The sequence below is a fragment of the Grus americana genome, chromosome 22 (assembly GCF_028858705.1).
Source record: "Grus americana isolate bGruAme1 chromosome 22, bGruAme1.mat, whole genome shotgun sequence".
Classification (NCBI taxonomy): Eukaryota; Metazoa; Chordata; class Aves; order Gruiformes; family Gruidae; genus Grus; species Grus americana.
This window is the reverse complement of record NC_072873.1, coordinates 3,846,455-3,869,922: the sequence shown is the minus strand read 5'-3', so window position 1 is coordinate 3,869,922 and position 23,468 is coordinate 3,846,455. Positions and strand designations below refer to the sequence as shown.

Below are 23,468 nucleotides of genomic sequence, written 5' to 3'. Positions count from 1 at the left end.
CCGCCCCAGCCCGTCCCACCCCGGCCCGGCCCCGCCGCGTTACCTGCCGCAGCCCCCGCGAAGCCCGGACCCGCAGCAGCCGCCACCAGCTGATCCGCTGCGGCTCCCGTCCCTGACGTCACCACCCCCGCGGGGCGGTGTTACGCGGGCACGTCTCCTAGCGACGGCGCGCCTCGGCTGGGCCCGCACCGGAAGTGACGGCGGCGAGGCGGGATGGGGCCGGCTCCGTCACCCGTCACCCGGCCCGCGCCGGGTCCGCTCCTCCGCGGTGGCTGGTGACGTCACCTGCCCGCCCCTGACGCCATTGGTGGCGCCGTGACGCAGGCAGTGACGTCACTGGCAGCGTGGCCGAGGCGCTAGGGCGCGGCCTGCCCTTCGCCGGCGGGTCCCGGCCTTCGTCTCCGTGAGGCGACGGCGGGGAGCAGCGGCGGCCACAGGTACGGTCCTGGGGAGCCCGGGGCCGCTGGCGTGGGTGGTTGCCCCCCGCTTCGGGGCTGCAGGGGGCGGCCCCGGGGTCCTCCGCGCTCTGGGGCTCCCCACCACCACCACCACCCCTCGGCCCAGAGCCGCCTTCCTGGCCCCGTTTCCCGGCCCGTTCCCAGCCGGCAGCCTTCCGCCGGTTCCTGCAGCACGGGGTCTGCACCCGGCTGAGCCCAGTCCCCGGCCCAGCGGGTGCTCCAGCCTCAGACGCCTCCGCCCTGCTGCCTCCTCGCTCTGGCTGGTGCGAAACCAGAGGTCCCTTGTTGAAGTCAGTAGAGTTATGGGAAATGAAAGAGCAAAAAATCGCTCTTTGGAGTTAAATCCAGGTGTTGTACAAGCACACATCAAGGCAGGCAATTCCCTCCTGCGGCCCCAAGGCTAACCCGAGGGTATAGCACTTGGTAACACAGAAATCCAATTAAATACAAGAAACCTCCCTGCCAGTCAGGGGTTTTCTGCACTGGGCTGTTAATGGAAACGTGGTTCATTGGGAAGGAAGCCAAAAATCACAGATATGTAAGTTAAGATATGCTAAACCTCCAACTACTTCTAGTTACTAACTTTGAGTAAATGCTCCGTCTTGATATGATTAAAAGAGGTGCTTTTGCACGCTGGCTGTGTTAGTGAGGCTGGTGGTGCTGCGTGATGGAAATGGCAGTGGCAGGGCTGCCAGTACTCTCAGTTTTCATTTTTATTCCGATATTTGACATTTCTCAAATTGATTATGAAAAAACGAGCAAGTTAGAAGGTTAAATAACACGTATCTTAATTTGTCGTGAAATGAGTTTGGTGCCTGCGAAATGCATTACACCGGCTGTGGCCTATAAAGCTGACTTCTCCTCATCTGTGGGATGCATCTAGCAGTACAGAAAGTTGCACACATACTGCACATTTTCTCCCCCTCTACTTATCCCCAGGTCTTTGGAAAACAGGGGATAATTTTCTTTCTTTTTCTCTGTCCAGTCCATTTCCACTGTACTTAAGCTACAGGTGAAGGGACAAATTGAAATTTAACAGAGAGTCTGTCCACTGCAAGCCAAGGCCATTCCTTATTTCTGACAGGCCCTAAGCAGCTGTATCTTGCCATTTAAGAAGTTAGTGAGCTGAACGGTTTCCTATAGTCACAGGAACTTCCGCAGACTGATGTGGAAGCAGATGTTGCACATTGTCGTCCTTTTGTCCTGCATAGGGCTGAAGTTTTCCTTTGAAGCTGAAATATGTTAGTTTTTGTTTGGACTGTCTGTCCACGTAAAGAATTCAGTAGTGGTGCTGTAAAATCGCTGGGATATTGGAATGATCAGTAATATCTAAGGCATAGTGCAAGCATGGAAGAGCCAAAGATCAAACTATATCTGCTGTGCAATGAGACCAGTGAGAAATTGTTCGCACTGGAAGAGATTGAGATGGATTTCACTGTCCTGCGTGCTCAAGTCAGTGCGAAGGCTCCAAAGGCGGGGGCTGCAGTTTGCCACCTATTGGCTTTCCCTGGTATGTCTCCACGGCAGAAAATGGCTGAAATGAAGTTAGTCCTGACACAGGACATTACTCATCACATTTTAGCTTGGGGTGTGATTGCTGCGTGCACAGCAAGCACTGAGTGTGGCACTTCATCTCTTCCACTGAGTATCAAGAACACATACAAATTCCTGTTCTATTGTTTTATCAGATTCTATCTAGATTGGCCTATTCAGCCTGATTTTTTTTAATTACTCCCAAATGGGGAAATGAAGGCACAGGGATTGCATCGAAGTCACACATGGAATAGATAGCAGATCTGGAAAGAGAGCACCGGTCTGCTAGCATCCTTTCCTGTACCTGAAACTTCACAGCAGTTACTGCTGGAAATCCACTCTGAAGCAGATATCCCCAGTGAGAAACAACTGCAGAGCCTCAATGCTATCTGGCTGGAATGAGGGTTTTTTTCATGGAACTGACTCATCATCAGCAAACACTGGAAATAAATCCTCAGGAAAAAGGTCCCTCCAGGAAAAACAGGGTATAGAAAAGCAACCTATTTTTAATACGTGACATAATATCTATTGTGCAGGCTGCACAGCACAATTTACTGATGCACAGTGAAACCAAATCTAGATCAATGGTGCAGTGCGGGCACAACAGCAGTAAAAAACGAGCTGTCACATGGCAGAGAACACAGGGGCACGGAAAGTGCTGACTGTCATGAGCATTCATCCTTGAACGATGTTCCTGTACATCTGTTTGTGCGCCGTGGGTTTCCCAGCTTGTGTGCTTGGGATTAAGCATTTCTTCCAGCACTGCCTTGAGGTAGGCCCTGAGCCTGGAGAAGCCAAGCGTTGGAGAACATTCATTTTATTTGCCAGCCTGTGGCAAATCGCAAGGGCGGGCCTGACCCTGGCAGGAGGCAGGATGTGCTGAGTATGAATCGCTTGTTGTCAAGGCTACAGGACAAGAGGGAAACGGCAGCTGGCCCGGTCTACCGAGCCTGGAAGGGCTTTCTGCTACCCAGGTCAGCAGAGGCTTCACAGCAGTTCTGTCCGTGGGAGCTTGGTTTCCTTTGGCTGAGCCAAGACCAGGGACAGTGAGGAGGGTCTGACCCAGGGTCACTCTCAAGATCTGAATTTTCCTTCTTCACATTCCTGTGCTTGGTCCTGCTGGGTTGTTGGGGACAGTCTTTGGTAGCACCTCCCGTGTGTCTTCTAAGGGAGTAAGCTGATGATGGCTCCATGAGGCGTAAACTTCTGCCAACCCTGTATAAGACTGTGAATTGCTTTGTGTCAATACTGAGGTTAAAAGTTAGCAAAATAAAGATTATTTCTTCCTCATGTTTTCCAAAGCAATGTGTACTCTATTAAGTTCTGAAACAATTAGTATTTTTCTTACCAGTTAAGCCTTCTGTAACACAAAGTATTTGGGCATTGCTTACAAGTACATTTTTGTGTGGCATATGCTGAAGCGTGTCCGGCGTTTAAGTCTAGCGAGTAGAGTTGTCGATGGATAGAGGATTGCAGAGCTGTGATAGCTGCTTTTAGGTGGGAGTGGCCAGCTGCTTCACTTCAGGAGTGAATTATTCTTTCTGTGTTAACTCTGCGTAGAGACGTGGTGCACAATGTATATATCATGTATGCCTGTTGTATACATTCACACACATGGGAGCGTGCATTTTTATTATCCAGAAGTTATGTGCTGTAATTACTCAATCCAAATTGTAGCCTTTGTTAAAGTATTGAAAATCAGGCTCTCCTAGTCCTGGAAAAAAGCTAACAACTGGCAAAAGATCTGAATTTTCCAGCTGAACTTTAACATGTGCAGTTCTTTAAACCAGCCTTCCTTTAATGTATACAGCTGTGCCTAGATGGGGTGGCTTTCTTTCCAGCAGCTTCCCGAGCTGCTTACTCAAGGTTTTTGTTTTTTCCTCTCATTGCATATAGTGCCTTTGGACTTATGGTAAAGAAGAGGCAGTTGTAGTTTCAGAGCTTTGCATTCCTTTCTGAGCTGTGCCTGTGTTTGCATGCAAAGCCATCGCCTCCCCTCCAACTATTTTAATCATTTCAGAAAGGGTGGGTCATCAGGCATTTGGCAGCGGGCTGCTTTTATATAGCTGAGGTGGAGTCAGCCAATGACCTGCAAGCCTGGAAAATTTTGCAGAGCAGTTTCACTGGACGACTTTGCAGAGCTGTGCCATTTGAATTTCAGCACAGACATCCACACACTGTGCTCTCCATTTCTGGCGTGTCTCCCAGCGCAGAGTTTAGCTGAGGCTCGGGTTTAGTTTTCCCTCCTCTCTCTCCCTGCAGTGACAGCTTCTCCAGGCTCTGCGAGCCAGGACTCCCAAGCGATCATGGAGGATACTACTTTGCAAATTATTGAACCACCAACTGCTTCTGAGGCCTCAGAGGAGCAAGCGCCTGAAGAACCCATCAAATCAGACCAGATCAATGGTGTGATGGTGCTGACCCTTCTGGACAAGATCATTGGAGCAGTGGATCAGATCCAGCTGACCCAAACACAGCTGGAGGAGAGACAGCAAGAGATGGATAGCGCAGTGACCAGCATCCAAGGAGAATTAACCAAGCTGACAAAGGCACACACCACCACCAGCAACACCGTGAACAAGATGCTGGAAAAAGTGCGCAAGGTGAGCGTCAATGTGAAAACCGTTCGGCAGAACCTGGAGAAGCAAGCTGGGCAGATAAAGAAGCTAGAGGCCAACGAAGCGGAGCTCCTGAAACGCAGAAATTTCAAAGTCATGATCTACCAGGTAAGGAGCTATTTCACAACTTCCTTATCTCCTGTTAGTGGGTGTTTTCTTTGCTAAGGGTTCTGTCACTCTGTGCGGCCCGTTACTCTCCCAAACTCCCCCAACTGTCTGGTGGTCCAAACTAAGGCAGATCCGAAGTAGCTCTCTCATTCATGATTTAATGTTGTCTGTATGTTCTAAGATAAGGTTTGATAGAGTTGCTATATTTATCAGGAATTTTAATGAAGATAGTGAGAATGGCCATAAGCACTCTCTGCAATAGACCAGAAGTATCAAAATAATCTGATTTTACTGCTTAACTAAAAAAAGAACAAGAATGTACTGGGTTCTGGACAGGAGTCTTGTAAATCCGTCTGCTAACGTCTTTTCTACTGAGAGGCAGCATGTGTATTGCTACGTGGAGAGCAATAGTATTTCAGATTTGTGACGTGCATCTGATAACAACAGAGACAGTAACCCCAGCATCGGGGTTCATCTCACTGACTAGGACAGACAGAGAAAATACAGAACAGCTCCTTGAGCTCATTAGTACTCGGGTCTGCCTTTCCCGTTGTGCTTGTCCAGATTTCCATGTTGGTTTTTTTCTGCAACCTGCGAGTCTTGAATCTTCTAGTTGCCTGGTTTTATAACAGTTTTGGTTTGCTTGATGTTCAACCCCTGTGCTAAGTGTTGGATTTTTCCTTTAATATTAAACAAGAAGAAAGAGAGGAATATGTTTCTGTCAGTTTTTCTGTCTGGAGTTAGTTTTTCTTAGCAGAGCAAGCTCTTACATTGAGCCACAGAAGAAAAGTGAGTGAAATAGTTAATGATTCAGTTAGAAGTTAATAATAGACAGCGTCAGGGGCAAATAGAGAAGCATCCAGTGCTGATCACAGGAGGAGCGAGAAGAAAAACAGAAAATAAGTGAAAATGCTTTTTACTACAGGGTTTGGAGGGAGAGCTGATCATAATAGGCTGAGGAATCTAACAAGTACGGGGGCCTGTGTAACTCTCTAATTCAGAGCTTAAGCATTTGTAGTTTTATCATGCCTGAAAGGCTGAAATACTCGAGCCTATTCTGAGCATATGGGCAACCTCACCAGTTATATATATATATATGTATGTATATATATATTTATTACAAGCTCTTTGTATCAGGCTTTTGGGGGAGGATGGATCTATCCATGGAAAAATAAAATAGAACTTTAAATGCACTGCAGAAGCAACAAACATTGCAAAATGAGAAGAGCGAAGGGGATTGTTTAAACATAACATTCCTTGCGGGTTACGGAAATAGGTAGGAAGTTGGCAAGCTTCTAGGTCCTTTGGAAACATCCTGAACATTGGCAGATTGTCATTTTGTGAGATGTTCATTTTGGTTTGCTGTTGATTATGAGTATTGAGTAGAGTTTCTATTTGAATATGAAAAAGCAATCCTGCTTCTAAAGGAAATCAGGGGCAATACTCTTGCTCATGTAATGAGGACAGAGCAGCCTCTGAGTGAATCAGTTGACAAGGGAACATAGCAGGGATTTTGTGAATCATGAAGATATTAGGAAAAAAAAAAAGAAAAAAGAATAATGTGTCATTCGGAACAATTTCTCCACATGAAATTTAGTGTGATTTGACTGGGAGGCCACAAGTCACAAGTGAGAAATTCTCCAGGTTTGCTTCATGTGAAATGGAGCCTTTTGCGCCCTCATGGAAATCCTCGTGCTTCTGCAGGAAGCCTGAGCAGACCTTGCCACAAAGGGAAAGGATCCAGATCTGGGGAGGCCGAAGGTGTGGCAGCAAGCGCACGGGCTTGTGACGGACACTGCTAAGGCAAATGAAGGTCTCTCTGGGAGGAGGAACTCTTGATTATCTCTTAATTTGGTGCTTAAACTGAAAAACAAAATCTGTGATGGACTTTTGATGTTTGAATAAGAGAAAGAAATAGGCAATAATAATATTAACGTGCCTGAGTAACAAATACTTTTTTTGATAGTAGTATTGTGCTGCATTACTGTGGCAAAGACAGACTCAGACAATGAGAATTCGATGACCAGTCATGGACCACAGGGAACCTCCTAGAAGAACGGGGTATATTTTTGCAGTCCTCTGCAATAGTGTAACCACTCTTTCCCGCATACGATGGAAACAGATTTTTGGTCAACAGAGAATGTTTCTGAATTACATCGATCCACAGTCTGTCTCAGAGCTACGTTAATTATTTCTCATATAGAAAACAGGGTTGCTTAATAGTTGCATTATTCTGTAGATTGCACTCCATAAAAAAGTCAGCACGTAATTTTCATTGTGCAGAAACCTGAATTGTATGGCTTGGTGCAAGGAAAAATAATCTGACCTCTACGGCAGTCTCCCTTATTTGTGGAGCCCTTTTGTTCTGAACAAGTTAAACATTTTGGGGGATCTTCGAAGTTTTGCTTTTGGCTTTGGGGTTTTTTATTCTGTTTTTTTCTGGGAGGGACAGAGGTTTTAGAGTTTGTGTCTGACTGTAATTATGGACGTGTCATTCTTCAGAAATTCCTAACAGAGGCTGAGTGTGGGAATTGCACAGCAGATTTACAAAAACAGCAGGTTACATTTTTGTGTCCCGATTTATTCATATGAATATTTTATCACAGTCAGTAATTCTAGGCACATCAATGACAAGAGTGGTACTTTGTCTGGGATTATGCAAGCAGATAATGCTAACACATTTAAAGAGAAACTCTATACAGAAAGAAGTGATATTTTTGTGTGTATATTGTAAAGACATTTATTAAATTGAGGATGATGTTCAGCTGCTTTACTTACATTGAACAATGCTATTTGTTGCAAGAAGCCTTGTTTATTCCCGCTGGATTACCAATTTACTAATATTCTTTTGTGTTTCAGTATTAATAATCATGAAATTTGAAAAAAAAAAGTATCAAGAGTCTATAAACCCAGAACTTTCGGGTGGGCTCCACTATGGGAGTTTAAATGACCAAAAGTCACTGTGTTCTCTTAACTGTGTGTCTCATTAAAGAAAAAAGATTACAAAATAAGTCTTTTCTAATTCAGTGTTTCACTTCTCAAGACCCACCGCCTATCAAAATTTATGTTAGATATTTTGTTAAGAATATAATTAATTCTGTGATGGTGAGCAACATTATTACTACTTTCTAACTCAGAAAAAGCTGCCTTCGGAAAGCTGTGATTAACTTTCCTGTGCAATTGCATTTTTAGTTGCTATGGCTAAAAATGCAAAGATTTATTAGTCTTTTCTTTTGGAGAACAAGAGATAAGATCATCTTAAGAGACACAAAGTATTACCTAAAGCCAGCCGTGGCTATTATCAAGCAAGACAGCCGAGTAAAACAGTAGTCATGCTCTATAGGGATTTAATATTGCACGATTCTGGGGTTTGAAGAAATAAAAGGAGGTAAAGATAAATCCGCTCTTTACCGGTTATAGATGTTTGATTATTCTCTTAGCGCTGAATACGGAGTCTCCAGCAGTTACGGAGGGACTATTTCAGTCCCTATAAGACCTTTTGGCACCTTGGGAGAAGAGGGCAAACTACATGTGAGAGTGGTATTTTGCTAGTTGTTGGAGGAAACAAAAATCAAATTTTATTCAGGGAAAGCTTGACTTGTCGACATGAGCCTAAAGCACATCTGCCTGCTTAGTTTCAAACTATGGGGGAGAAAGTGCAGAACTGAAAATCACTTCCACTGGGGCCGGCCAAGGGCGAGGCATTAAGCAGAATGTTTACGGGCCGTTACTTGCAGTCACCTATATACATGCCCGCACTTTCTCCCTTCTCACGCTCTCAAATCCACTTGTACCTGGTTTTGCCAGGAGCTGGTCTGATTTCTACCGAGGTAAGAGTTTTTCCACTGACTTAATGTAGGGAATTAGACTGATTTTTGAGAATAAAAATCGAAAAAACCAAACCCCCTCCAATGTGCCACATCTTTTTGTTTTGCAAACGAGCCTACCAAAGCAAAAGTGACAGACTTTTGACAAGCTGCTATGTAAACAGACATTCAGTACTCTCACTGTAAACAGGACTCGCCTTCCTAAAAAGTCTGATGTCAAATGACTACGTGCACTTATTAGCAGCCCATGTGAACAGAGCTCCTCAGTGCTTCCTTTGTGCCATCTGTCCTGGGCTCCTGTCCTTCAGAGAAATTAGGACACCAACAGATTTGGTTAGAGTGGTTGCTAATAAAAACAAACTAAAGTGACTTCATCCCAAATCTCCTGGTTTTAGGATACAAGAATCTGGGGCTGGTTACTACAGTTCATGATTAAATAATGGATGTCGCATCCAAAAAGCTACTGCTTTAAAACCAGACAGTGTGCCACATTCATCGGAAGAACGGCACGTGTCAGCACTTATGTAAGCACGGCATTTTTCCCCAAAACATTTTAAACTTATTCCTGCAAACGTGAAAGCCCTGATTTTCTCACAGCCAGACAAATGCTTGCAGCACTCAGCACACATATTGAGTACTGAATTTCTAAAATGTGCTGGTCCTTTATTTTGAAGCTCATGTGGGCGCCGGGCTCGAGAGAAGTCTGGCTCGTGATGTGCGGCATTGTTTGTTGGGAAGAGAGCAGCCTTTGTCCGAGGTGTGCAGCCAGGCTGCTCCCCACGCTGTCAGATTTGGGGGCTCCCCCGGGGTTCCTCTGCTCTTCGGGTGACTCCAGCAGCCACTCAGAGCCTCGTGAGACGTGGAGTTTCTTTGGAAGGGCCAGGTGGTTACAAGAGCAGGGCAGAACATGAATCTCAACCGCACAATGTGTAGGGTAGGTAGGGCTGGACGAGGAAATATAAATAGCACAGCTTGGCTTTTGTGCCTCGAGTGGGCCTTATACGGATGAGAACAACAAGATCGTTGATCGTGGGGAGGAGGGATGAATGCCAAACCCACACGTTAACAGGACAGATTCGGAGGCCAGACCTGAGCGGCCTCATTTTTAGGCCTGTGCTCCTCAAAAGAGAGCATGGAGAAGAACATGAGCTCAGGGGTCTGATGAGAAGCACGGGGCAGGGAGCACAGGGCGTACAAACCCATGTGCCGCAGCCGCTGCACCCACTGCCCCTGGGCTGCAGCCTTTCTGCACCGCCTAAACGGTATGTCAGCTGCCCCGAGCTATGGTTTTGTTTCAAATGAATCATTCTGAAACAAAAACCTTATGAGTCTAATGACAGCAGAGGGTTCATGAGAGCCAGCGTGATCTGCAGTCCCAAAGAACAGCCTGTGGGGGTTCCATGCCTTGGATTCGAGGGAGCTTGCCCAAGTACAAGCGATAAAGAATAAATAGAAATTTCAAATAAAATTTGAATGATAGTACTGGGGAGAGGCATGGGTGCTAGGCACCCATGTTACACTTTTCCTGTAAGGCCAGTTGGCTCCGTGTGCTTAGGAGCGCTCTGTGCTTGAACTTGAGTCCCTCTCTGGATTGGGAGCAGCCCTATATGTGGCATCAGTTTTTCCCAGCAGTTCACTGCAGAGATTTGCATTGCAGCAGCCAGTGGGTTTTGTATTTGTTTCCTGATAATACTTTAAAATAAAAGGCTGGTTTCATTTTGCTGTGAATCCACTCAAAACCAGCTCCCTTTGTAGCCCCAGCTGTTCTTATCCCAGGTTCAGCGGAGAATTACTGTGAGGGGCTCGCTGGTGGGTTTGTGCATCAGCAACCTGCCAAATTCCAAGAAACGTCTCATCCAGTGGCAGTTCTGGTGTGGACAATGGGGACAGCATATTCCTCTGGTGCTGGATTTGCCTTCACTTTATTTTATTCTGCTCTTAAACAAAATATGAAAGAGGATTAATTATGAAGCCTTTGTTAAAAACCACAAAAAATCTGAATCATATGAACTGATACTGATTAATTAAGAGTTAATATTGTTTGTCTCTGATCCTTTGTCTTTGTTGCTGGAATACAGGGGTCTTAGCCCAGAAAGCTATTGTATCTTCCCTTCTGTTCTCCTGCTTTTGGTCACAGAAGTAGCAAAATTAGAGGTGAAAAAATGCCATCCCAGGGGAAGGAGAAAAATGTCCTTCAACTCAATTCCTTCGGGCTGCAATGCTGAATTCAGCTGCGTGTTCTCCATCCGTTGTAAGGGGCACCATGTTAATACCCTGATGTGCAAAGAATTTTTCATCTTCTCTGCACATTACTGAATTATAAGAGTCTCAATAAATCATGGGAGACTGAGCCTTAAAAAAAATTCAGGGCATTGATAGCTCTCACTTCCAGGATTTTTCTTAGTGCAGATTATCAATCTTTCTACCAAAAGACAGCTCTGGAGCATGGATTTTTCTGCTGCAGCCTGGAATCAACTGCATTAATATTTCATTGCTCAAGTATTATTTATAAGCAGTTAGTGCCAGGACTGTTTGCTTTGCTGAAATCCTTTCAGCATTATAGTTACATACTGAGCTGTGCAGCAATAAATTGTCTCAGAGCAAAGGGCCAGAGGCTGCTCAGCCAGTTGGGATAGGATTAGATCGGACGAGTAATGGCTCATGAAAATAAAGCCAAAGGTAATATTCCTTCTGATCACATATTCCTCTCTGGCCTCTCTTGTGCCTATCAGCAGAGGATCTAAGCATCCATCGTGATGTCTGTGTGACGCCTGTGGGGCCACTGCACATGGGAGTATAATGAAGTGCAGAATTTGCCAGCCATGCTCACTGGGCTGGGTGGCTGGAATGCTCTAGTTTCCAGTGTGATTGTGGCTCATTTTCCCATTCTTAAGCTAGATACAAGCTCTCAGCAAAAATAGATTAACCTATCGTGGACACACAGCAGGAAAAACTCTCAAGGCTGCATGTAACTAAGTTTGCAGGCCTGGCATTAGAAACCGAAGAATTCAAGAAGCCAGTCGGTGCTCAGACTGTGCCTCTCTGGAAAGACACGGGTCCCATTACTCTCCAATGTACCCTGGGTGGGAATTTGACCGGTAGATGGTAAAAGCTGCTTAGTGTTGTAGGCGCTGCAGAACTCTGGAAGGGTGTGAGTGTCGCAGGAGAAGGAGTACTCCTGCATATTATCTCCATTGCCCCCGTTTTATGTAAATGCGAATGCTCTGTAGTTGGCATGCGTCCCTCTGCGTCCTTCAGCATTGCTCACGAGGCAGGCACTGAGCGTGCTGTGGGTGACTCACCGCGCGCTGTCGCCCTGTCCCAGCTCCAGGCAAGGCACGCAGTTTCTGCCAGGCAGGCGGGAGGAGGGAGCAACCACACTCAAACACAGCCATTTTCCCAAAGAGCATATTGCTTGACCTAGGCACAGACTTGGTGAAACTGGGGGCTCTTCCTGCATCTTCCCTGAAGCTGCTTCTTCCTACACTACGCAGAAGTGCGATGTGTTGTCCCGGTCTAAGTAATGAGTAGAGAACTATGCAGTCTCCACTCTGATGTACTGCGATGCATCTGTGACCCGTGTAAAGCATGGCAATGACTCATAAGCTCTTTGGCAACATGCTTAGCCCTCTTTTATCCTGTTTGGGATAATGTTGTCCTCTTGATTCTGCAAGATCTTCTACAACTTACAAAGTACCTGAAGAATTGTGGGTCCACTGTCCAGCTGCAAGATAAGACAAGGACCAGAAACAAAGATGCTCAATGTCAGTGAGAGAAAATATTTAGAATAAAAAGTCTCAGGATGTTTAGTCTGTAGCTTTATGTGAGGATGCAAATGTCAGTATCAGCACAGATCTATCTGCAAATCATCTGTAATGCAAACTCCATCTTTACTGGTTTGCTGTTCAGAAATAGCTCTGGAGTTATTAATCAGTTGGGACAGGTTTATCCGGGAGGAGCAGTTCTGAGAGTAAAGCCAGTTGTACAAACAGACTGATAATAGGATCAAAACTTTTCTGCTGTCAGAGGAAAAAAAAAAAAACCAACCTTTTCACTCTGCAATCTATTTACTTCTGTGTTTCCTACAGCCCTGCCTTTCTTCTGACTCACTGTTAGGCAAAAGCACTTTTCCAAACACAGCCTCCTCCTCTCCCTGCACCATTCCTCCCTTGCTTTTCACCATCAGGTTTGAACCAGCTCCAGTGCGGTACCATGCTGCTCAGTCTCACCAGCTAATGAAGAAGGTACAGCCTTTTAGGACATAGCTTCCAGGACACAGAGTAACTAGATGCGCCTGATAGAAAAAACTGCCAAGAAGATTGTGCAATACACAAAATTACAGTGTAGAAGGATTTCTGCTAGTCAGGGAGATGCTACTTGAGAATGAACTAGCTGATCACTTAAACGTTTACCTAATCCCAACCTATTTTGCTTTTACTTCTAATATTTTAGATCTTTTCCTTTGTCTCAGCAGTATTCTTTGGTGATTCCTTACTGCAGGATTCAGTAATTTTAGAATCATAGACTCATAGAACGGTTTGGGTTGGAAGGGACCTTAAAGTCCATCTAGTTCCACCCCCCTGCCATGGGCAGGGACACCCTCCACTAGCCCAGGTTGCCCAAAGCCCCATCCAACCTGGCCTTGAACACTGCCAGGGAGCCAGGGGCAGCCACAGCTTCTCTGGGCAACCTGTGCCAGGGCCTCACCACCCTCACAGGGAAGAATTTCTTCCTAATATCTCATCTCAATCTCCCCTCCTTCAGCTTGAGGCCATTCCCCCTTGTCCTGTCACTCCATGCTCTTGCAAAGAGTCCCTTTCCAGCGTTCTCTCTAAGGACTCGAGGCTTCTCTTTTTATGGACCTCTTGGCACTATTGGAGATAAAATCTGTCCAACCTTTGGAACGTAAGAGTCGAGGCCATGCTTACTGCATATGGGGTTAATTTTATATGCCAGCTGCTGCTAGGGATGCTGAGTAGCCACCCCCTGTCCTCAGGGTGCGTTTAGCAGAAGAGAGAGGTTTTGATTTTGTGGTGAGCATATGGTCAATATGCTGGCAAAACCAGCGGATGGAGTTCTAGAATCACACCCGGCTGTTTCTATCTCTCCAGCTTGTGTATTTGAATTCATAAACACAGGGGTTTAAAATCACTATTTTTTCATAATCTTACACATAGCGGGGAGCCTGTATCTCCTAGGACCTGCCATAAATTAGAGAAGGATGCTCTTCTTTCTAATAAATCTTTGCTGACTGTCTTTTCTCTCAAATTTTGCTACCTGGCTTCTCCCTTTACTAAATCACACCCCTGTGCCTTTTCTCTCTGCCTGTTCTCATGGTAATCCGGATTCCTTTGTTGGCGATGTTCCTGATCAGATTTCCAACTGGGACAGGTAAGTTTTTCCATTGTGATTCCTTTCCGCTGGCCATTGAAACGCAGTTTTCCTCATCTTAGCCCAAGAAGATCCAGAGCGTGCGCTTTGAGTCTTCGCCAGGGACTGCCCTCTGAGCCGTCTCCCGGAAAGGTTCCCTCTGCCCACGCTACAGAAAGTGCCATGGCCCAAATCAGCAGAAGACATGCGAGGAGGCAGCAGTTTAGGGCTTCAGCAGGAGATCCCTGAAGATCACTTTGAACCTCTTCTGAAACTCTGAAAGCTGCTGATTCCAGAGCCTTTGCCTTCTCCGCCTGCTTGTGGCTGCTGCGAGCGTTCAGACCTGCAAGGCTAATCTTTCACTTGGCAGAAATGCCGCCACTTGTTGACTAACCTGCTTGCTGCATGCTGCCGCCCTAGTTATAAAGGATGGTGAGGAGCTGTGATTTTCTCTCGGGCATTACAGGACTTGTCATGTGCTACCTCTGCGATCTGGGAGGGAGGAATTGCTGTATGGCTTGCATGAAGGGCTAGTAGCCTGGAGCAGCTGGCTCTGCTGGTGTCTGCTGTGACTGGGCAAACCCTGCCTGTTTTATGAGCCTCACTTTCTCCCTCTGAAATACAGACCTGGTAATACCTACCTCCTCAGGCTTGTTGTAATGTTTAGTTGATAAGTGTTTGTGAAATGGTTTGAAGTTGTTGTTTTAAATAGATAAAAGACAGGCAGTGTGTGACATAAAACTACAGTTGTCTCAGGTAGGCACTGCAGCATCCGTTGCTGTTCAGCAGCAGCCCCCAGCGCTGTTCACTAGGAGCGAGGCTCCTGCACCGACTGGAGCCGGTGATGACTTTAACTGCTGTTTGCCTAATGCTTATCTCATGCCACGAGGGCCGCTGGTGACAGCATAGTGCCCTGTTAGCCTTCCTCTTATTGGGTGGCTACTGGAGAAAGTACCGTAAGCTCCAGTTGCCTGCCCTTTGGGTGGTCACCCGGTGGTGGGAACGGTGGGAACGGCCATGTCGGTCAGTCAACAAGACTCCCCCGGGAGCTGGGCAAAGGTAAACTCAGCCTGGGAATCGGGGTCTCTGGGGGAAGCTGCCAGGGAAAACGTCTCCTTTTCAAGGAGAGTGACAAGATTTTTAAAAAAGGAAGGTTTTTTGTGATATAGCAAGAGAGTCTGATAGCAATTATAATCTCCACAGAAAAAGTCTGTTCCAACAAGGCACTGGAGAAGAAAGCATAGCCCTCTTCTTTTCTGCGCAGGGCATCTTTACATCCCTGAGCTCTGCTGGGCTGTGGGTGCATATCAGGTGTGTTGCTGTTACTCAAGAATAACTGAACCCTCCTTCCCGTGACTCTGATGGAAGGTCAGCGCAGAAAAGCATCCTCTGAGGACTGGCAGAGCAAATCGGTTATCGTGGCAATGGGAGTGCAGAACTTTTTCTTCCCTGGCAGGGCTCAATCTGACCTGGAAGGCTGTCTGCTGCCCAGATACTTTTAATCCTCCCTCAGCCTCCCCCCAGGCCAGAGCTTGTCTGATCTGCCCTGAGTGGGCAGAGGAAGGGCTGGCGTGGCGCAGGAGGTGCAGCAGCTCCGGCTCACCCAGCTGCTGGGATCAGCCCATTTTGGTCATAGCAGAGCCTGGGGATGTGAGCTGGTCGTGTTCTGCATGTTACGACTGCATGTCAACCAAACTCAACTGTTTGTGCTGTTGCAGTTGTGTAAAAATAACTAAACAAAGTGAATTACAGATGTGATTAGCATGCACGTGTGAAAAACCTCCATTAAACCTTCAAACTGGAGATGGGAGTGGCTGGGAGTTCAATAAAAGCCTCTTCAAGAGCAACCCAGGAGCCCTTCTCGCATTTTGGGAATGTTCCCCAGATTTGCTGGTGATTCTCCAGTGCTCGAAGAGCTCTGCTAGGCTGGGAATGCAGCTCAGCTTTGTGTCTCATTGGCCTTTTATATGACAGGGGAAGTGTTTACGTGTGTTGTAGCAACCAGGCGGTGTATACATGGCCATACGGGGCTGCCTGCGTGACTCACTGCAGGGGAACTCGGCTTGAAAACAAGGTCAGATAAAAAGCCTACTTAGTGCAGCCAGGCAGAGGCCGATCTGCCCGGTAGATCTAACAGCTCTGAATTGTTTGAAGCAGGAGGAATACAGAGCGGCGCAGCACCCCGTCAGCTGGCAGCCAGCTGCCTTCGATGCTGGGTACGGGCGCCCACAAGGTCTGCAGCAATCGGGCTGCCGGTGCCATCGGCTCTGCCGGCAGGAGGGAGCTTCCCGAAACAAACTGCTTCCTCGGGGAGATCTGTGCCGAGGGGACAGCACAGCTGTACGTGTTGGGTTGTGAGATGGGCTGGGGGTGGCACATTGCAAATGGGTAAAAGAAAAATAGAACTTGAATCAGAGCTGAAGCTTTGTGTGAAGCACATCAGATGGCAGCGAGCTCAGTCCCGGCACAGACGCAGATGCTGCCTGTCCTTCTGCTGGGCATAGCTCTGCTTCGTGCACAGAGCAGGAAGATTTTTCCTCTGCTGGTATAAAAGTCTTCTGAGAAAGCTTGTTTACCCGCTGTCTTTGTGCCAGCTGGATTCAAACTGGTTTAGGGAACACAAGAGGTTTGCGTCTGCTGACTGGGAGCCAGGGTTTGAACACCCCAGCAAGCAGGGATGCCAAGACCCAGGATTTTGGACTCACCCACTTCAAGGGTCAGTGTTTTCCCAGTAAAAATAGAGTAGTTGGAATGCCTGGTGTTAAAAATGTGGCTCATCTGGATGAGTCATGAGTGAAATAAAGTGCACAGATCATAGTGCCTTGCCCAGAGCAGGGATTTGTGTAGCAGCCACTCGTAGACCCAGGATGGTTCTTGATTGTTCCAGCACGGTCCCATTGTTCTCCACCACAGGCAAACATGGCTGTGTCTGTAGGCACATTCTGCCCACACCGGGCAGTTGCATTCTCCACAAGAGAAACACCTCTCAAGCGGGGACGAGGAGACCCTTGGTGGCATTTGCACAGTGTCTGGGTGCGGGTAGGTAGCTACGCATGAGGGATGCTCAGTGGCAACGTCCTTGTCCCCGTTAGGATGTGCCAGAGCCGTTGGTTGTTCTCACACCAGCTGTGCTGTGTATAAAGCCAGAGCCCGCTAAACTAGCAGGAATGCTCTCTAGTGCAGGTGGGCTTTGAGTCAGGAAAGAGACCCGTGGCACTTGGTGCTGAAAATCCACCAGCTGTCCTCCAGCTGGTTATCTACGGCTCCGATAAGCAATCAGACTGAAGAAGAGTCAGGGGGAAAAAATGCGGGAATTACACCAGGCATAGGAAAGAGAGACGCACTATCTGGGGGCCCTGACAGCCCTGCAGCGGGCACGTCACCCCCGGTCAGCCTGGCCCTGCAGGAAAGGGGCCGGGTAAAGATTGCAAAGGGTTTCCCAAGCACAGCTGGAGAAAAGCTCTTGGAAACAGTCTCAAGGGGGGAGGTTGAGAATGTAGGCATCCTTACTTATGGGAATAGCTTTGCTCGCTCTTTGCTTCTGTATTTGAGCAACGAGGGAGCCCGCCGAAAGAAGTGCGAGCGGAGTCTCACGTCCATGAGCGATGCTGGGCTGGGGCTAGGGCGGCTGCCTGCGGGGACAGTGCACGGGACAGCAGAAGTGTGGGTCTGTACACGAGTGCAGTCTGTGGGTTAGGGTCAAACGGCCAGGCAATGGCTGTTCTCAGGATTAAGTGGCAGGAATTAGAGAGAGCCGCGCTGTCACCCTAACAGGGGTTGCTCCAGTTGTCCCATGTACTGGGAGCTGCTGCTGGCCGTGTCTTCACGGCTGTGAGGAAAGAGTTACAGGACGCTGCTGAGGTCGGATGGGTGTGTTGCTGGTGCAGCCCATTCAGCCACATCAGAAAATTCAGTCAGAAGATGGATTTACTGGTTTAACACAAGGAAAGGTGGTTATTTATGTGGCAGACATGGAGTTTTTGAGGTGGTGTTTCTTTCTGCACACACATGTTCTGGAACTAACAAGGGGCTGATAAGTATCTGAGTTTGCAGGATATGGCCAGTTTCCAGTGACAGTCATGCCAGGCGAGAGGGGGATGCCTTTGTTCTGGCTCATTGTGTTGACTCGAGGGAAGGAAGTGGATGGAGTTCCTGATGTTCTTGGCTCGGCAGGGCAGGGTCCCCGGGAGTCTCTGGGATCGCTCGAGCAGGTGTTGTTGTGGAGAACAGGATCCCTGCTTTCCCAGTGATGTGGGTTTGTTCTGGACTGACCTGACCCTCTGGAGGCCATGTGTATTGTTTTCTCCTGAAGTGGCTAATCAAATGAAGAAAACATATGTTGGCCGCTTCACCTTAATCTCCAGAAAGTGTTTGGGACCTGAGCTGTGATCCAGAGGGTGAAGAGCTTTGCCCAGTGCAGCTCTCTGCTTTGAATAAACCCCAGAACAAAACCCCAGCAGTGACAGACTCTGTGTTTTGACCACAGACACTGCAGCCCGTGTCGCCTTCGCTGAGCCCAGCGCTCTGTGGAGCTGACTTTTCATTGCTCACAACGTTTTCCCAGTGAGCTTATGTCAGTTCTCAAGTGGTGTAGGGGAAGGAAGAGCTGGGGACGGCATAGCTGGCCGAGCCGAGCAGCCCTGTGTGCAGAGGGAGCGTCCTGTCCTGCCTCCATCCAGGGGCTCAGGCCAGAGCAGTGGCGTGGTGGTGACTTTGGTCAGCCGGAGCCGCAGCATGTTGGTGTGGTGGTGGGAGAGCACTCAGGGCACCAGCGTGCAAACACGCTGTCCCTTGCGGCACTGCGCGACGGATCGGGACGTCCTCTGCCGCAGCAGTGCCAAAGAAACCTGCGCAGACCCGGGCCGGAGCTGGCGCAGCTCTTCGGGGCCGGGCCTCAGCGGCTGTTTTGGTGATTTGACCATCACGAGTGTCCTGGCTCTTGACATCTGCGTAGCTCATTAGCTCGTGGCTGCGTTGGTGCAGTGGCTACAGCCGTGCAAGCGTGACATGCGGAGCGTGCAGCCTTGCACAGGAGATGCCACGACAAATTCACCCTCCTGGGACACAGGGCAGCTCCTCTCCTGGCATCCCCAAGCCAGTGCATTTGCCACGCACTTCAGACACTCGGGCCTGGGGTACCGCAGGGTCTGTCCCTTGATTTCACTGGGCCCTGATCCTGCCAGTGTTGGACTGGGATCCCCCGTCCTTGCTCTGTTCAGCTCCTGTCTGCCCCAGGGCCAGGCATGGCACCCGGCTGTCCTGCTGCCCAGGCTTTTCTCAAAACCTCAGCCCAGCAGCTCCGCTCTCTGTGTGCCCATTCCACACGTGGCCTTTCGGCTGCTGCTGGCTCTCTGACAGCGCTCATCTCAGCAGCTCCACGCCTTTCCCACCCAGCTCCGTAGATTAAAACTACTCAGGCAATAAATTCCTGAGCCGTGGGCTGCAGCCCCGCAGCTGTGAAGCTTTGTACAGTGATGGGCTATTTCCAGCCTGTCCTGGGAACAGAGAGGTGATTCATTGCAGCCAGGACGCACGCTATGTGCTGTTCAGATGAAAACCAATCCCACTCTAGACCTGTGCCCCTCTCCTGGGCACATGCTTGTCCTCTGCCACTGGGATCAGAAACTTGGCTGACCCAGGAGAGTGGAGAAGCTGAATGAATTCACCCCCTGTCTCGAGGAGACACAGCGTAACCTTGCAGACCTAGCTGTGTCAGTCATGGCCGCCGTCTCTGCCGCCTTCGGATACGGGCTCAGACAAATTCCCTAACTTATTCCCCAGTGGAGAAATGGGAAAAAAAGGGCAGCCTGCTCCATCCCAAGAGATGTCCCAGCCCCACATCTGGATCCTGCAGGCCTTGGGAAAGTCTGAGCACAGACCGGGGTGGCCCAGGCCAGCATGCACACGCTGGGTAGCGTGGCCGGACTCCTGGCTCCGGACTGTACTGCCATCTGCAGCCCAGCGCAGCGCTGTGCCCAGGGCCACCGCGGGCCAGACCCCGGCCAGGCCGGAGAGCTGGGGCAGCCAGTGGTCTGACTGAGAGAAGACCACCCGTGGGAAGGAAGCTGAAAATGCTGTGGGCTGGAGGGGACAGGAAGGGCTCTGGGCAGGTGCTGGGGAGCGAAGGGGCACCACATCGCTCACGTGGGTTCCCTGCGCCCCTCCACGGCAGGGTGTGGGCTGGGGCCTTCCTGGGGCCAGGAGTGGGGTGGTGCGATGGCCAGGTCCTGGGATGAAGATGAAACTGGAGGACGGGGGCACAGGAGGAAGGGAAAAGTCTCCAGTTTCAGTGCTGGCCTGCTTCTTCCTGCACTGCTGGAGTCACGGGTGGGTTTGGAACCAGCTCAGAGTGAGCAGAGCTAGCGTACCTGAGCTTAAATGGAGCAGAGCCCTAAGCTGCTGCGGGTAGAGCAGATCCTCGTTGCAGTAATTTATCAGGTGTGCTAAGGGAGGATGAGCCCAGGCCTGTTCAGCCGTGAGTTGGAGCTGTGCTTCTGCTCTGCGGCACTGCCGGGCAGGGGGGCTGGCTCCCGAGCTGGAGAGGCTGGGGGTGTGTGTCTCACTGGCTCCGCTCTGTGTCTTGCAGGATGAAGTGAAGCTCCCGTCTAAGCTGAGCATCAGCAAGTCTCTAAAGGAGGGTGAAAAGCTGGAGAAGGAAGGCGAGGGCGAGGAGGTGCCTGTGGGTGAGGACCATGCAGAGGAGGACCACGTCCAGCTCTCCTCGGATGAAGAGGTGGAGATTGAAGAGATTATTGAAGAGTCACGGGCAGAGCGCATCAAAAGGAGCGGCATGAAAAGAGTGGATGACTTTAAGAAGGCATTCTCAAAGGAGAAGATGGAGAAGACTAAGCTAAAGACCAAGGAAAACCTGGAGAAGACCCGCCACAACTTGGAGAAGACCCGCCACAACCTGGAGAAGAGGATGAACAAACTGGGCACCAAGATTGTGACTAATGAAAGGAGAGAGAAGATGAAGACCTCTCGGGACAAGCTGAGGAAGTCTTTCACCCCTGACCACACCATCTATGCCAGGTCCAAGACAGCCGTCTACAAAGTGCCACCCTTCACTTTCCATGTCAAGAAAATAAGAGAGGGTGAGGTGGAAGTGAAAGCCACGGAGCTGGTGGAGGTTGGTGGAGAGGAGGGAGAAAACTCGGATCTGATGCGTGGGGAGAGCCCCGAGGTGCACACGTTGCTGGAGATCACGGAGGAGTCTGATGCGGTACTGGTGGACAAGAGCGACAGCGAGTAGGACAGGCTGCAGCGTGGAAGGGTTGTGGACGACGGCTGAACACGTTATCATTCACATTTCGAGATCTCTCTCTGCCCTGGTGCCCCAGGGGAAGCGTACACAATGCATCTTTACTACCCTGCAGAGCCGACGCCAATCCCCTGCCTGCTTGGACAAGGTGTATTTTATATTTTAGTTTTAGCACACAGAAACGTTAGGAACACGGGACTGTTTTTCTTACACTGTTAAATCACCCTTGGAGACCATTCCTGCCGCAGGCTGCGTGAGAGCCTTCTAGCACCAGACCTGAAGACGGGCTTTGAGTGACGGGGACCCGGCCCAGCTGGAGAGTGCTAAAACCAAGATAACGGCTGTACACCTGAAAAGCTCAAGTGTCCTCCATAAGCAAAGACCTGGTGTCAAGAAAGCTTCCTGCCAAGCAGCCCGCCGGCCCACACCACCCCGGCTCCCTGTGCCAGGCTGTGCGGCCATCTCCGCGGGCAGGAAGACTCCCAGCCCCCAAGCTGGCTGCCCCTTCGGGGGAGCAGAGGAAATGGGATGCACCCAGCGTGCGGGAGGGAAGACCTGAGCAAGTCCTGCTGGTGGGCAGAGCACGGGCGAAGCGGAGCCAGCCGCGTGGCAGGCAGGCGGGTCTGCTCCTCTCTGCCCTCCCAAGGACTGGATTATGTGGCGGTGCCCAGGATGGCTTCGCCACAAAGCCACCCCACAGCTGGGACTGCTGTGGGTGCCCGCATGGCATCGCACAGCCGGGGCCCGCTGCTCCTCCCCGCTGTGCTGGGGCTGTTGCTGTGACAGCCCTGGGGCTGTGGCAGGAGCAGCACGGGCCACACGCTCCCCTGCCCGGGTTATGAATCCAGCTGCCAGAGCTGGGGCAGGGAGCACCGCAGAGGTGTGGTGCTGGATCTGGTCCCTGCACACCCGCAGGGGTGGTGGTGGCAGCAGGCAGTGAGGTACGCGCTCGCTGCCCAGGGAGAGGGGACGCGTGGGCAGCGGTGCCGGAGCAGCCACCACTGGCTGCAGCTTGTTTCCAGAGCGATACGGGATGCGCTGATGCCATGTGAGGCTCTTGGCTGTCAGTGTCCTTGACACCGGTCCAGCGCTGGACCTTGAGTATTACTGAGCATCTGCTTTCTCCAGGGGTCTCGGCACGGCTCAGGCTCGTGCCCACGTCCTGCGCTTTCCTCTCCGTTTCCCCACTTTCTGCAGCTTCACTCCGTCCCCCGCAAGCAAGGCAGCGCTAGGATAGCACACCGCAGCTTGAGGGCACTGCCCTGGCTCAGCCCGGGGCTGTCACGCTCCCGCTCTCATGTAGGCAGCCACCACCGCCGCAGCGCGACCCGGCCCCGCAGGAGCAGGCAGCGAGGCAGGAGGCTGCGTGCCTCGGCTGCTTCGCCCAGGGAGCTGCGGATGTGCCCGGGGAGGCTGATCCCAGCCGGCAGGCGAGGGACGAACGTGGTCATGCTGATCCCCGTCTGCTTTGCTGGGCTCAGCCCTTCCCCGTGGAACGCAGTCGCTTTCCTCCCCAGCCCGCTCCCCCCAGGCAGCTGGAGGGCCGCTGTTGCTACATAACCGAATATATAAACTCGCTTTTCCTCTAAGAATTATTTTCCTTCTTATTGTCTAGCGCATCCAGTCTGGCCCCAGCCCCAGGGTCCCGTCCTGGTGCCTGCACTGCCGGGGCCCACGGCGGCTCCCGGGAGATCCCTCCCCAGGGCAGCCCTGCCGCAGCCGCCGTCCCCGGAGAAGGCGCTGCCGGTGCCAGTCCCGGGGGGGAGACGGACACACACACGGCTGCAGGCAGCCCCCGGCCACCCCGCTGCAGGACACGAGGCGCAGGCTCTCGGCTGCCCGCGGGGCAGGCCGTCGGCGGCTCCCAGCCCACCCGTGCCCGGTTTCACGGAGGTGTTTCTTCTCGCAGAGCAGCGGGGTCGGGGCAGCTGGCACCGAGGGCACGAGACCCCCGGGCCCGGACGGGCGCAGCCGCGGACCGAAGCGGCGGGAGTCCGGACGAGCCCCCGACCGTTCCCGCTCTGCGTCCCGGCGAGCAGCGCAACTAATAAAGTCTCTTTTCTACACCACCAGCGTGCAGCCTGTTCATGGCGCCGGCCGGGCCGCGGGCACCAGCGAGGGGCGCGGGGGTGGCCAGAGCGGGGGGGGGGGGGGAACCCCCGTTGTCCCACGCGGGGTCGCTGCCGGGCCCCGGGCGCCAGAACGTAGGGCCCGCCCCGGGAGGCGTTGCCCCTTTAAGAGGCGGTGGCGGCGGCCGCGGGTCGCGCGCTGACGTCACGGCGCTGCCCGGAAC

The 23,468-nt window shown here is 50.6% G+C and overlaps 2 protein-coding genes across 9 annotated transcripts in view; one reads left to right on the top strand and one right to left on the bottom strand.

Annotated features, from left to right (window-relative positions):
* The window catches only part of ATP6V0A1 (ATPase H+ transporting V0 subunit a1), a 30,323-nt gene extending 30,132 nt beyond the window's left edge, over window positions 1-191 (bottom strand). For 3 of the 7 annotated variants that reach the window (XM_054801380.1, XM_054801381.1, XM_054801382.1), the window contains exon 1: window positions 44-190. The gene's annotated coding sequence lies outside the window, so the exon portion shown is untranslated. Of the gene's footprint in view, window positions 1-43 lie in introns of all 7 variants that reach the window. The other 4 variants (XM_054801385.1, XM_054801386.1, XM_054801383.1 and 1 more) reach the window with 2 other exon arrangements.
* On the top strand, window positions 184-23,241 carry CAVIN1 (caveolae associated protein 1). Of its 2 annotated transcripts, XM_054801412.1 has the most exons (3): window positions 184-437; window positions 4,254-4,717; window positions 20,501-23,241. In XM_054801412.1, exons 2-3 carry the CDS (start codon window positions 4,298-4,300, stop codon window positions 21,164-21,166), a joined length of 1,086 nt encoding a protein of 361 aa, XP_054657387.1. In that variant the 5' UTR covers window positions 184-437; window positions 4,254-4,297; the 3' UTR covers window positions 21,167-23,241. The 2 variants fall into 2 exon arrangements, with proteins under 2 accessions (XP_054657387.1, XP_054657389.1); XM_054801414.1 differs by lacking the exons at window positions 184-437; window positions 20,501-23,241 and adding an exon at window positions 13,998-15,761 and having other exon boundaries at window positions 4,095-4,717.
* The last annotated feature ends 227 nt before the right edge of the window (window positions 23,242-23,468 follow it).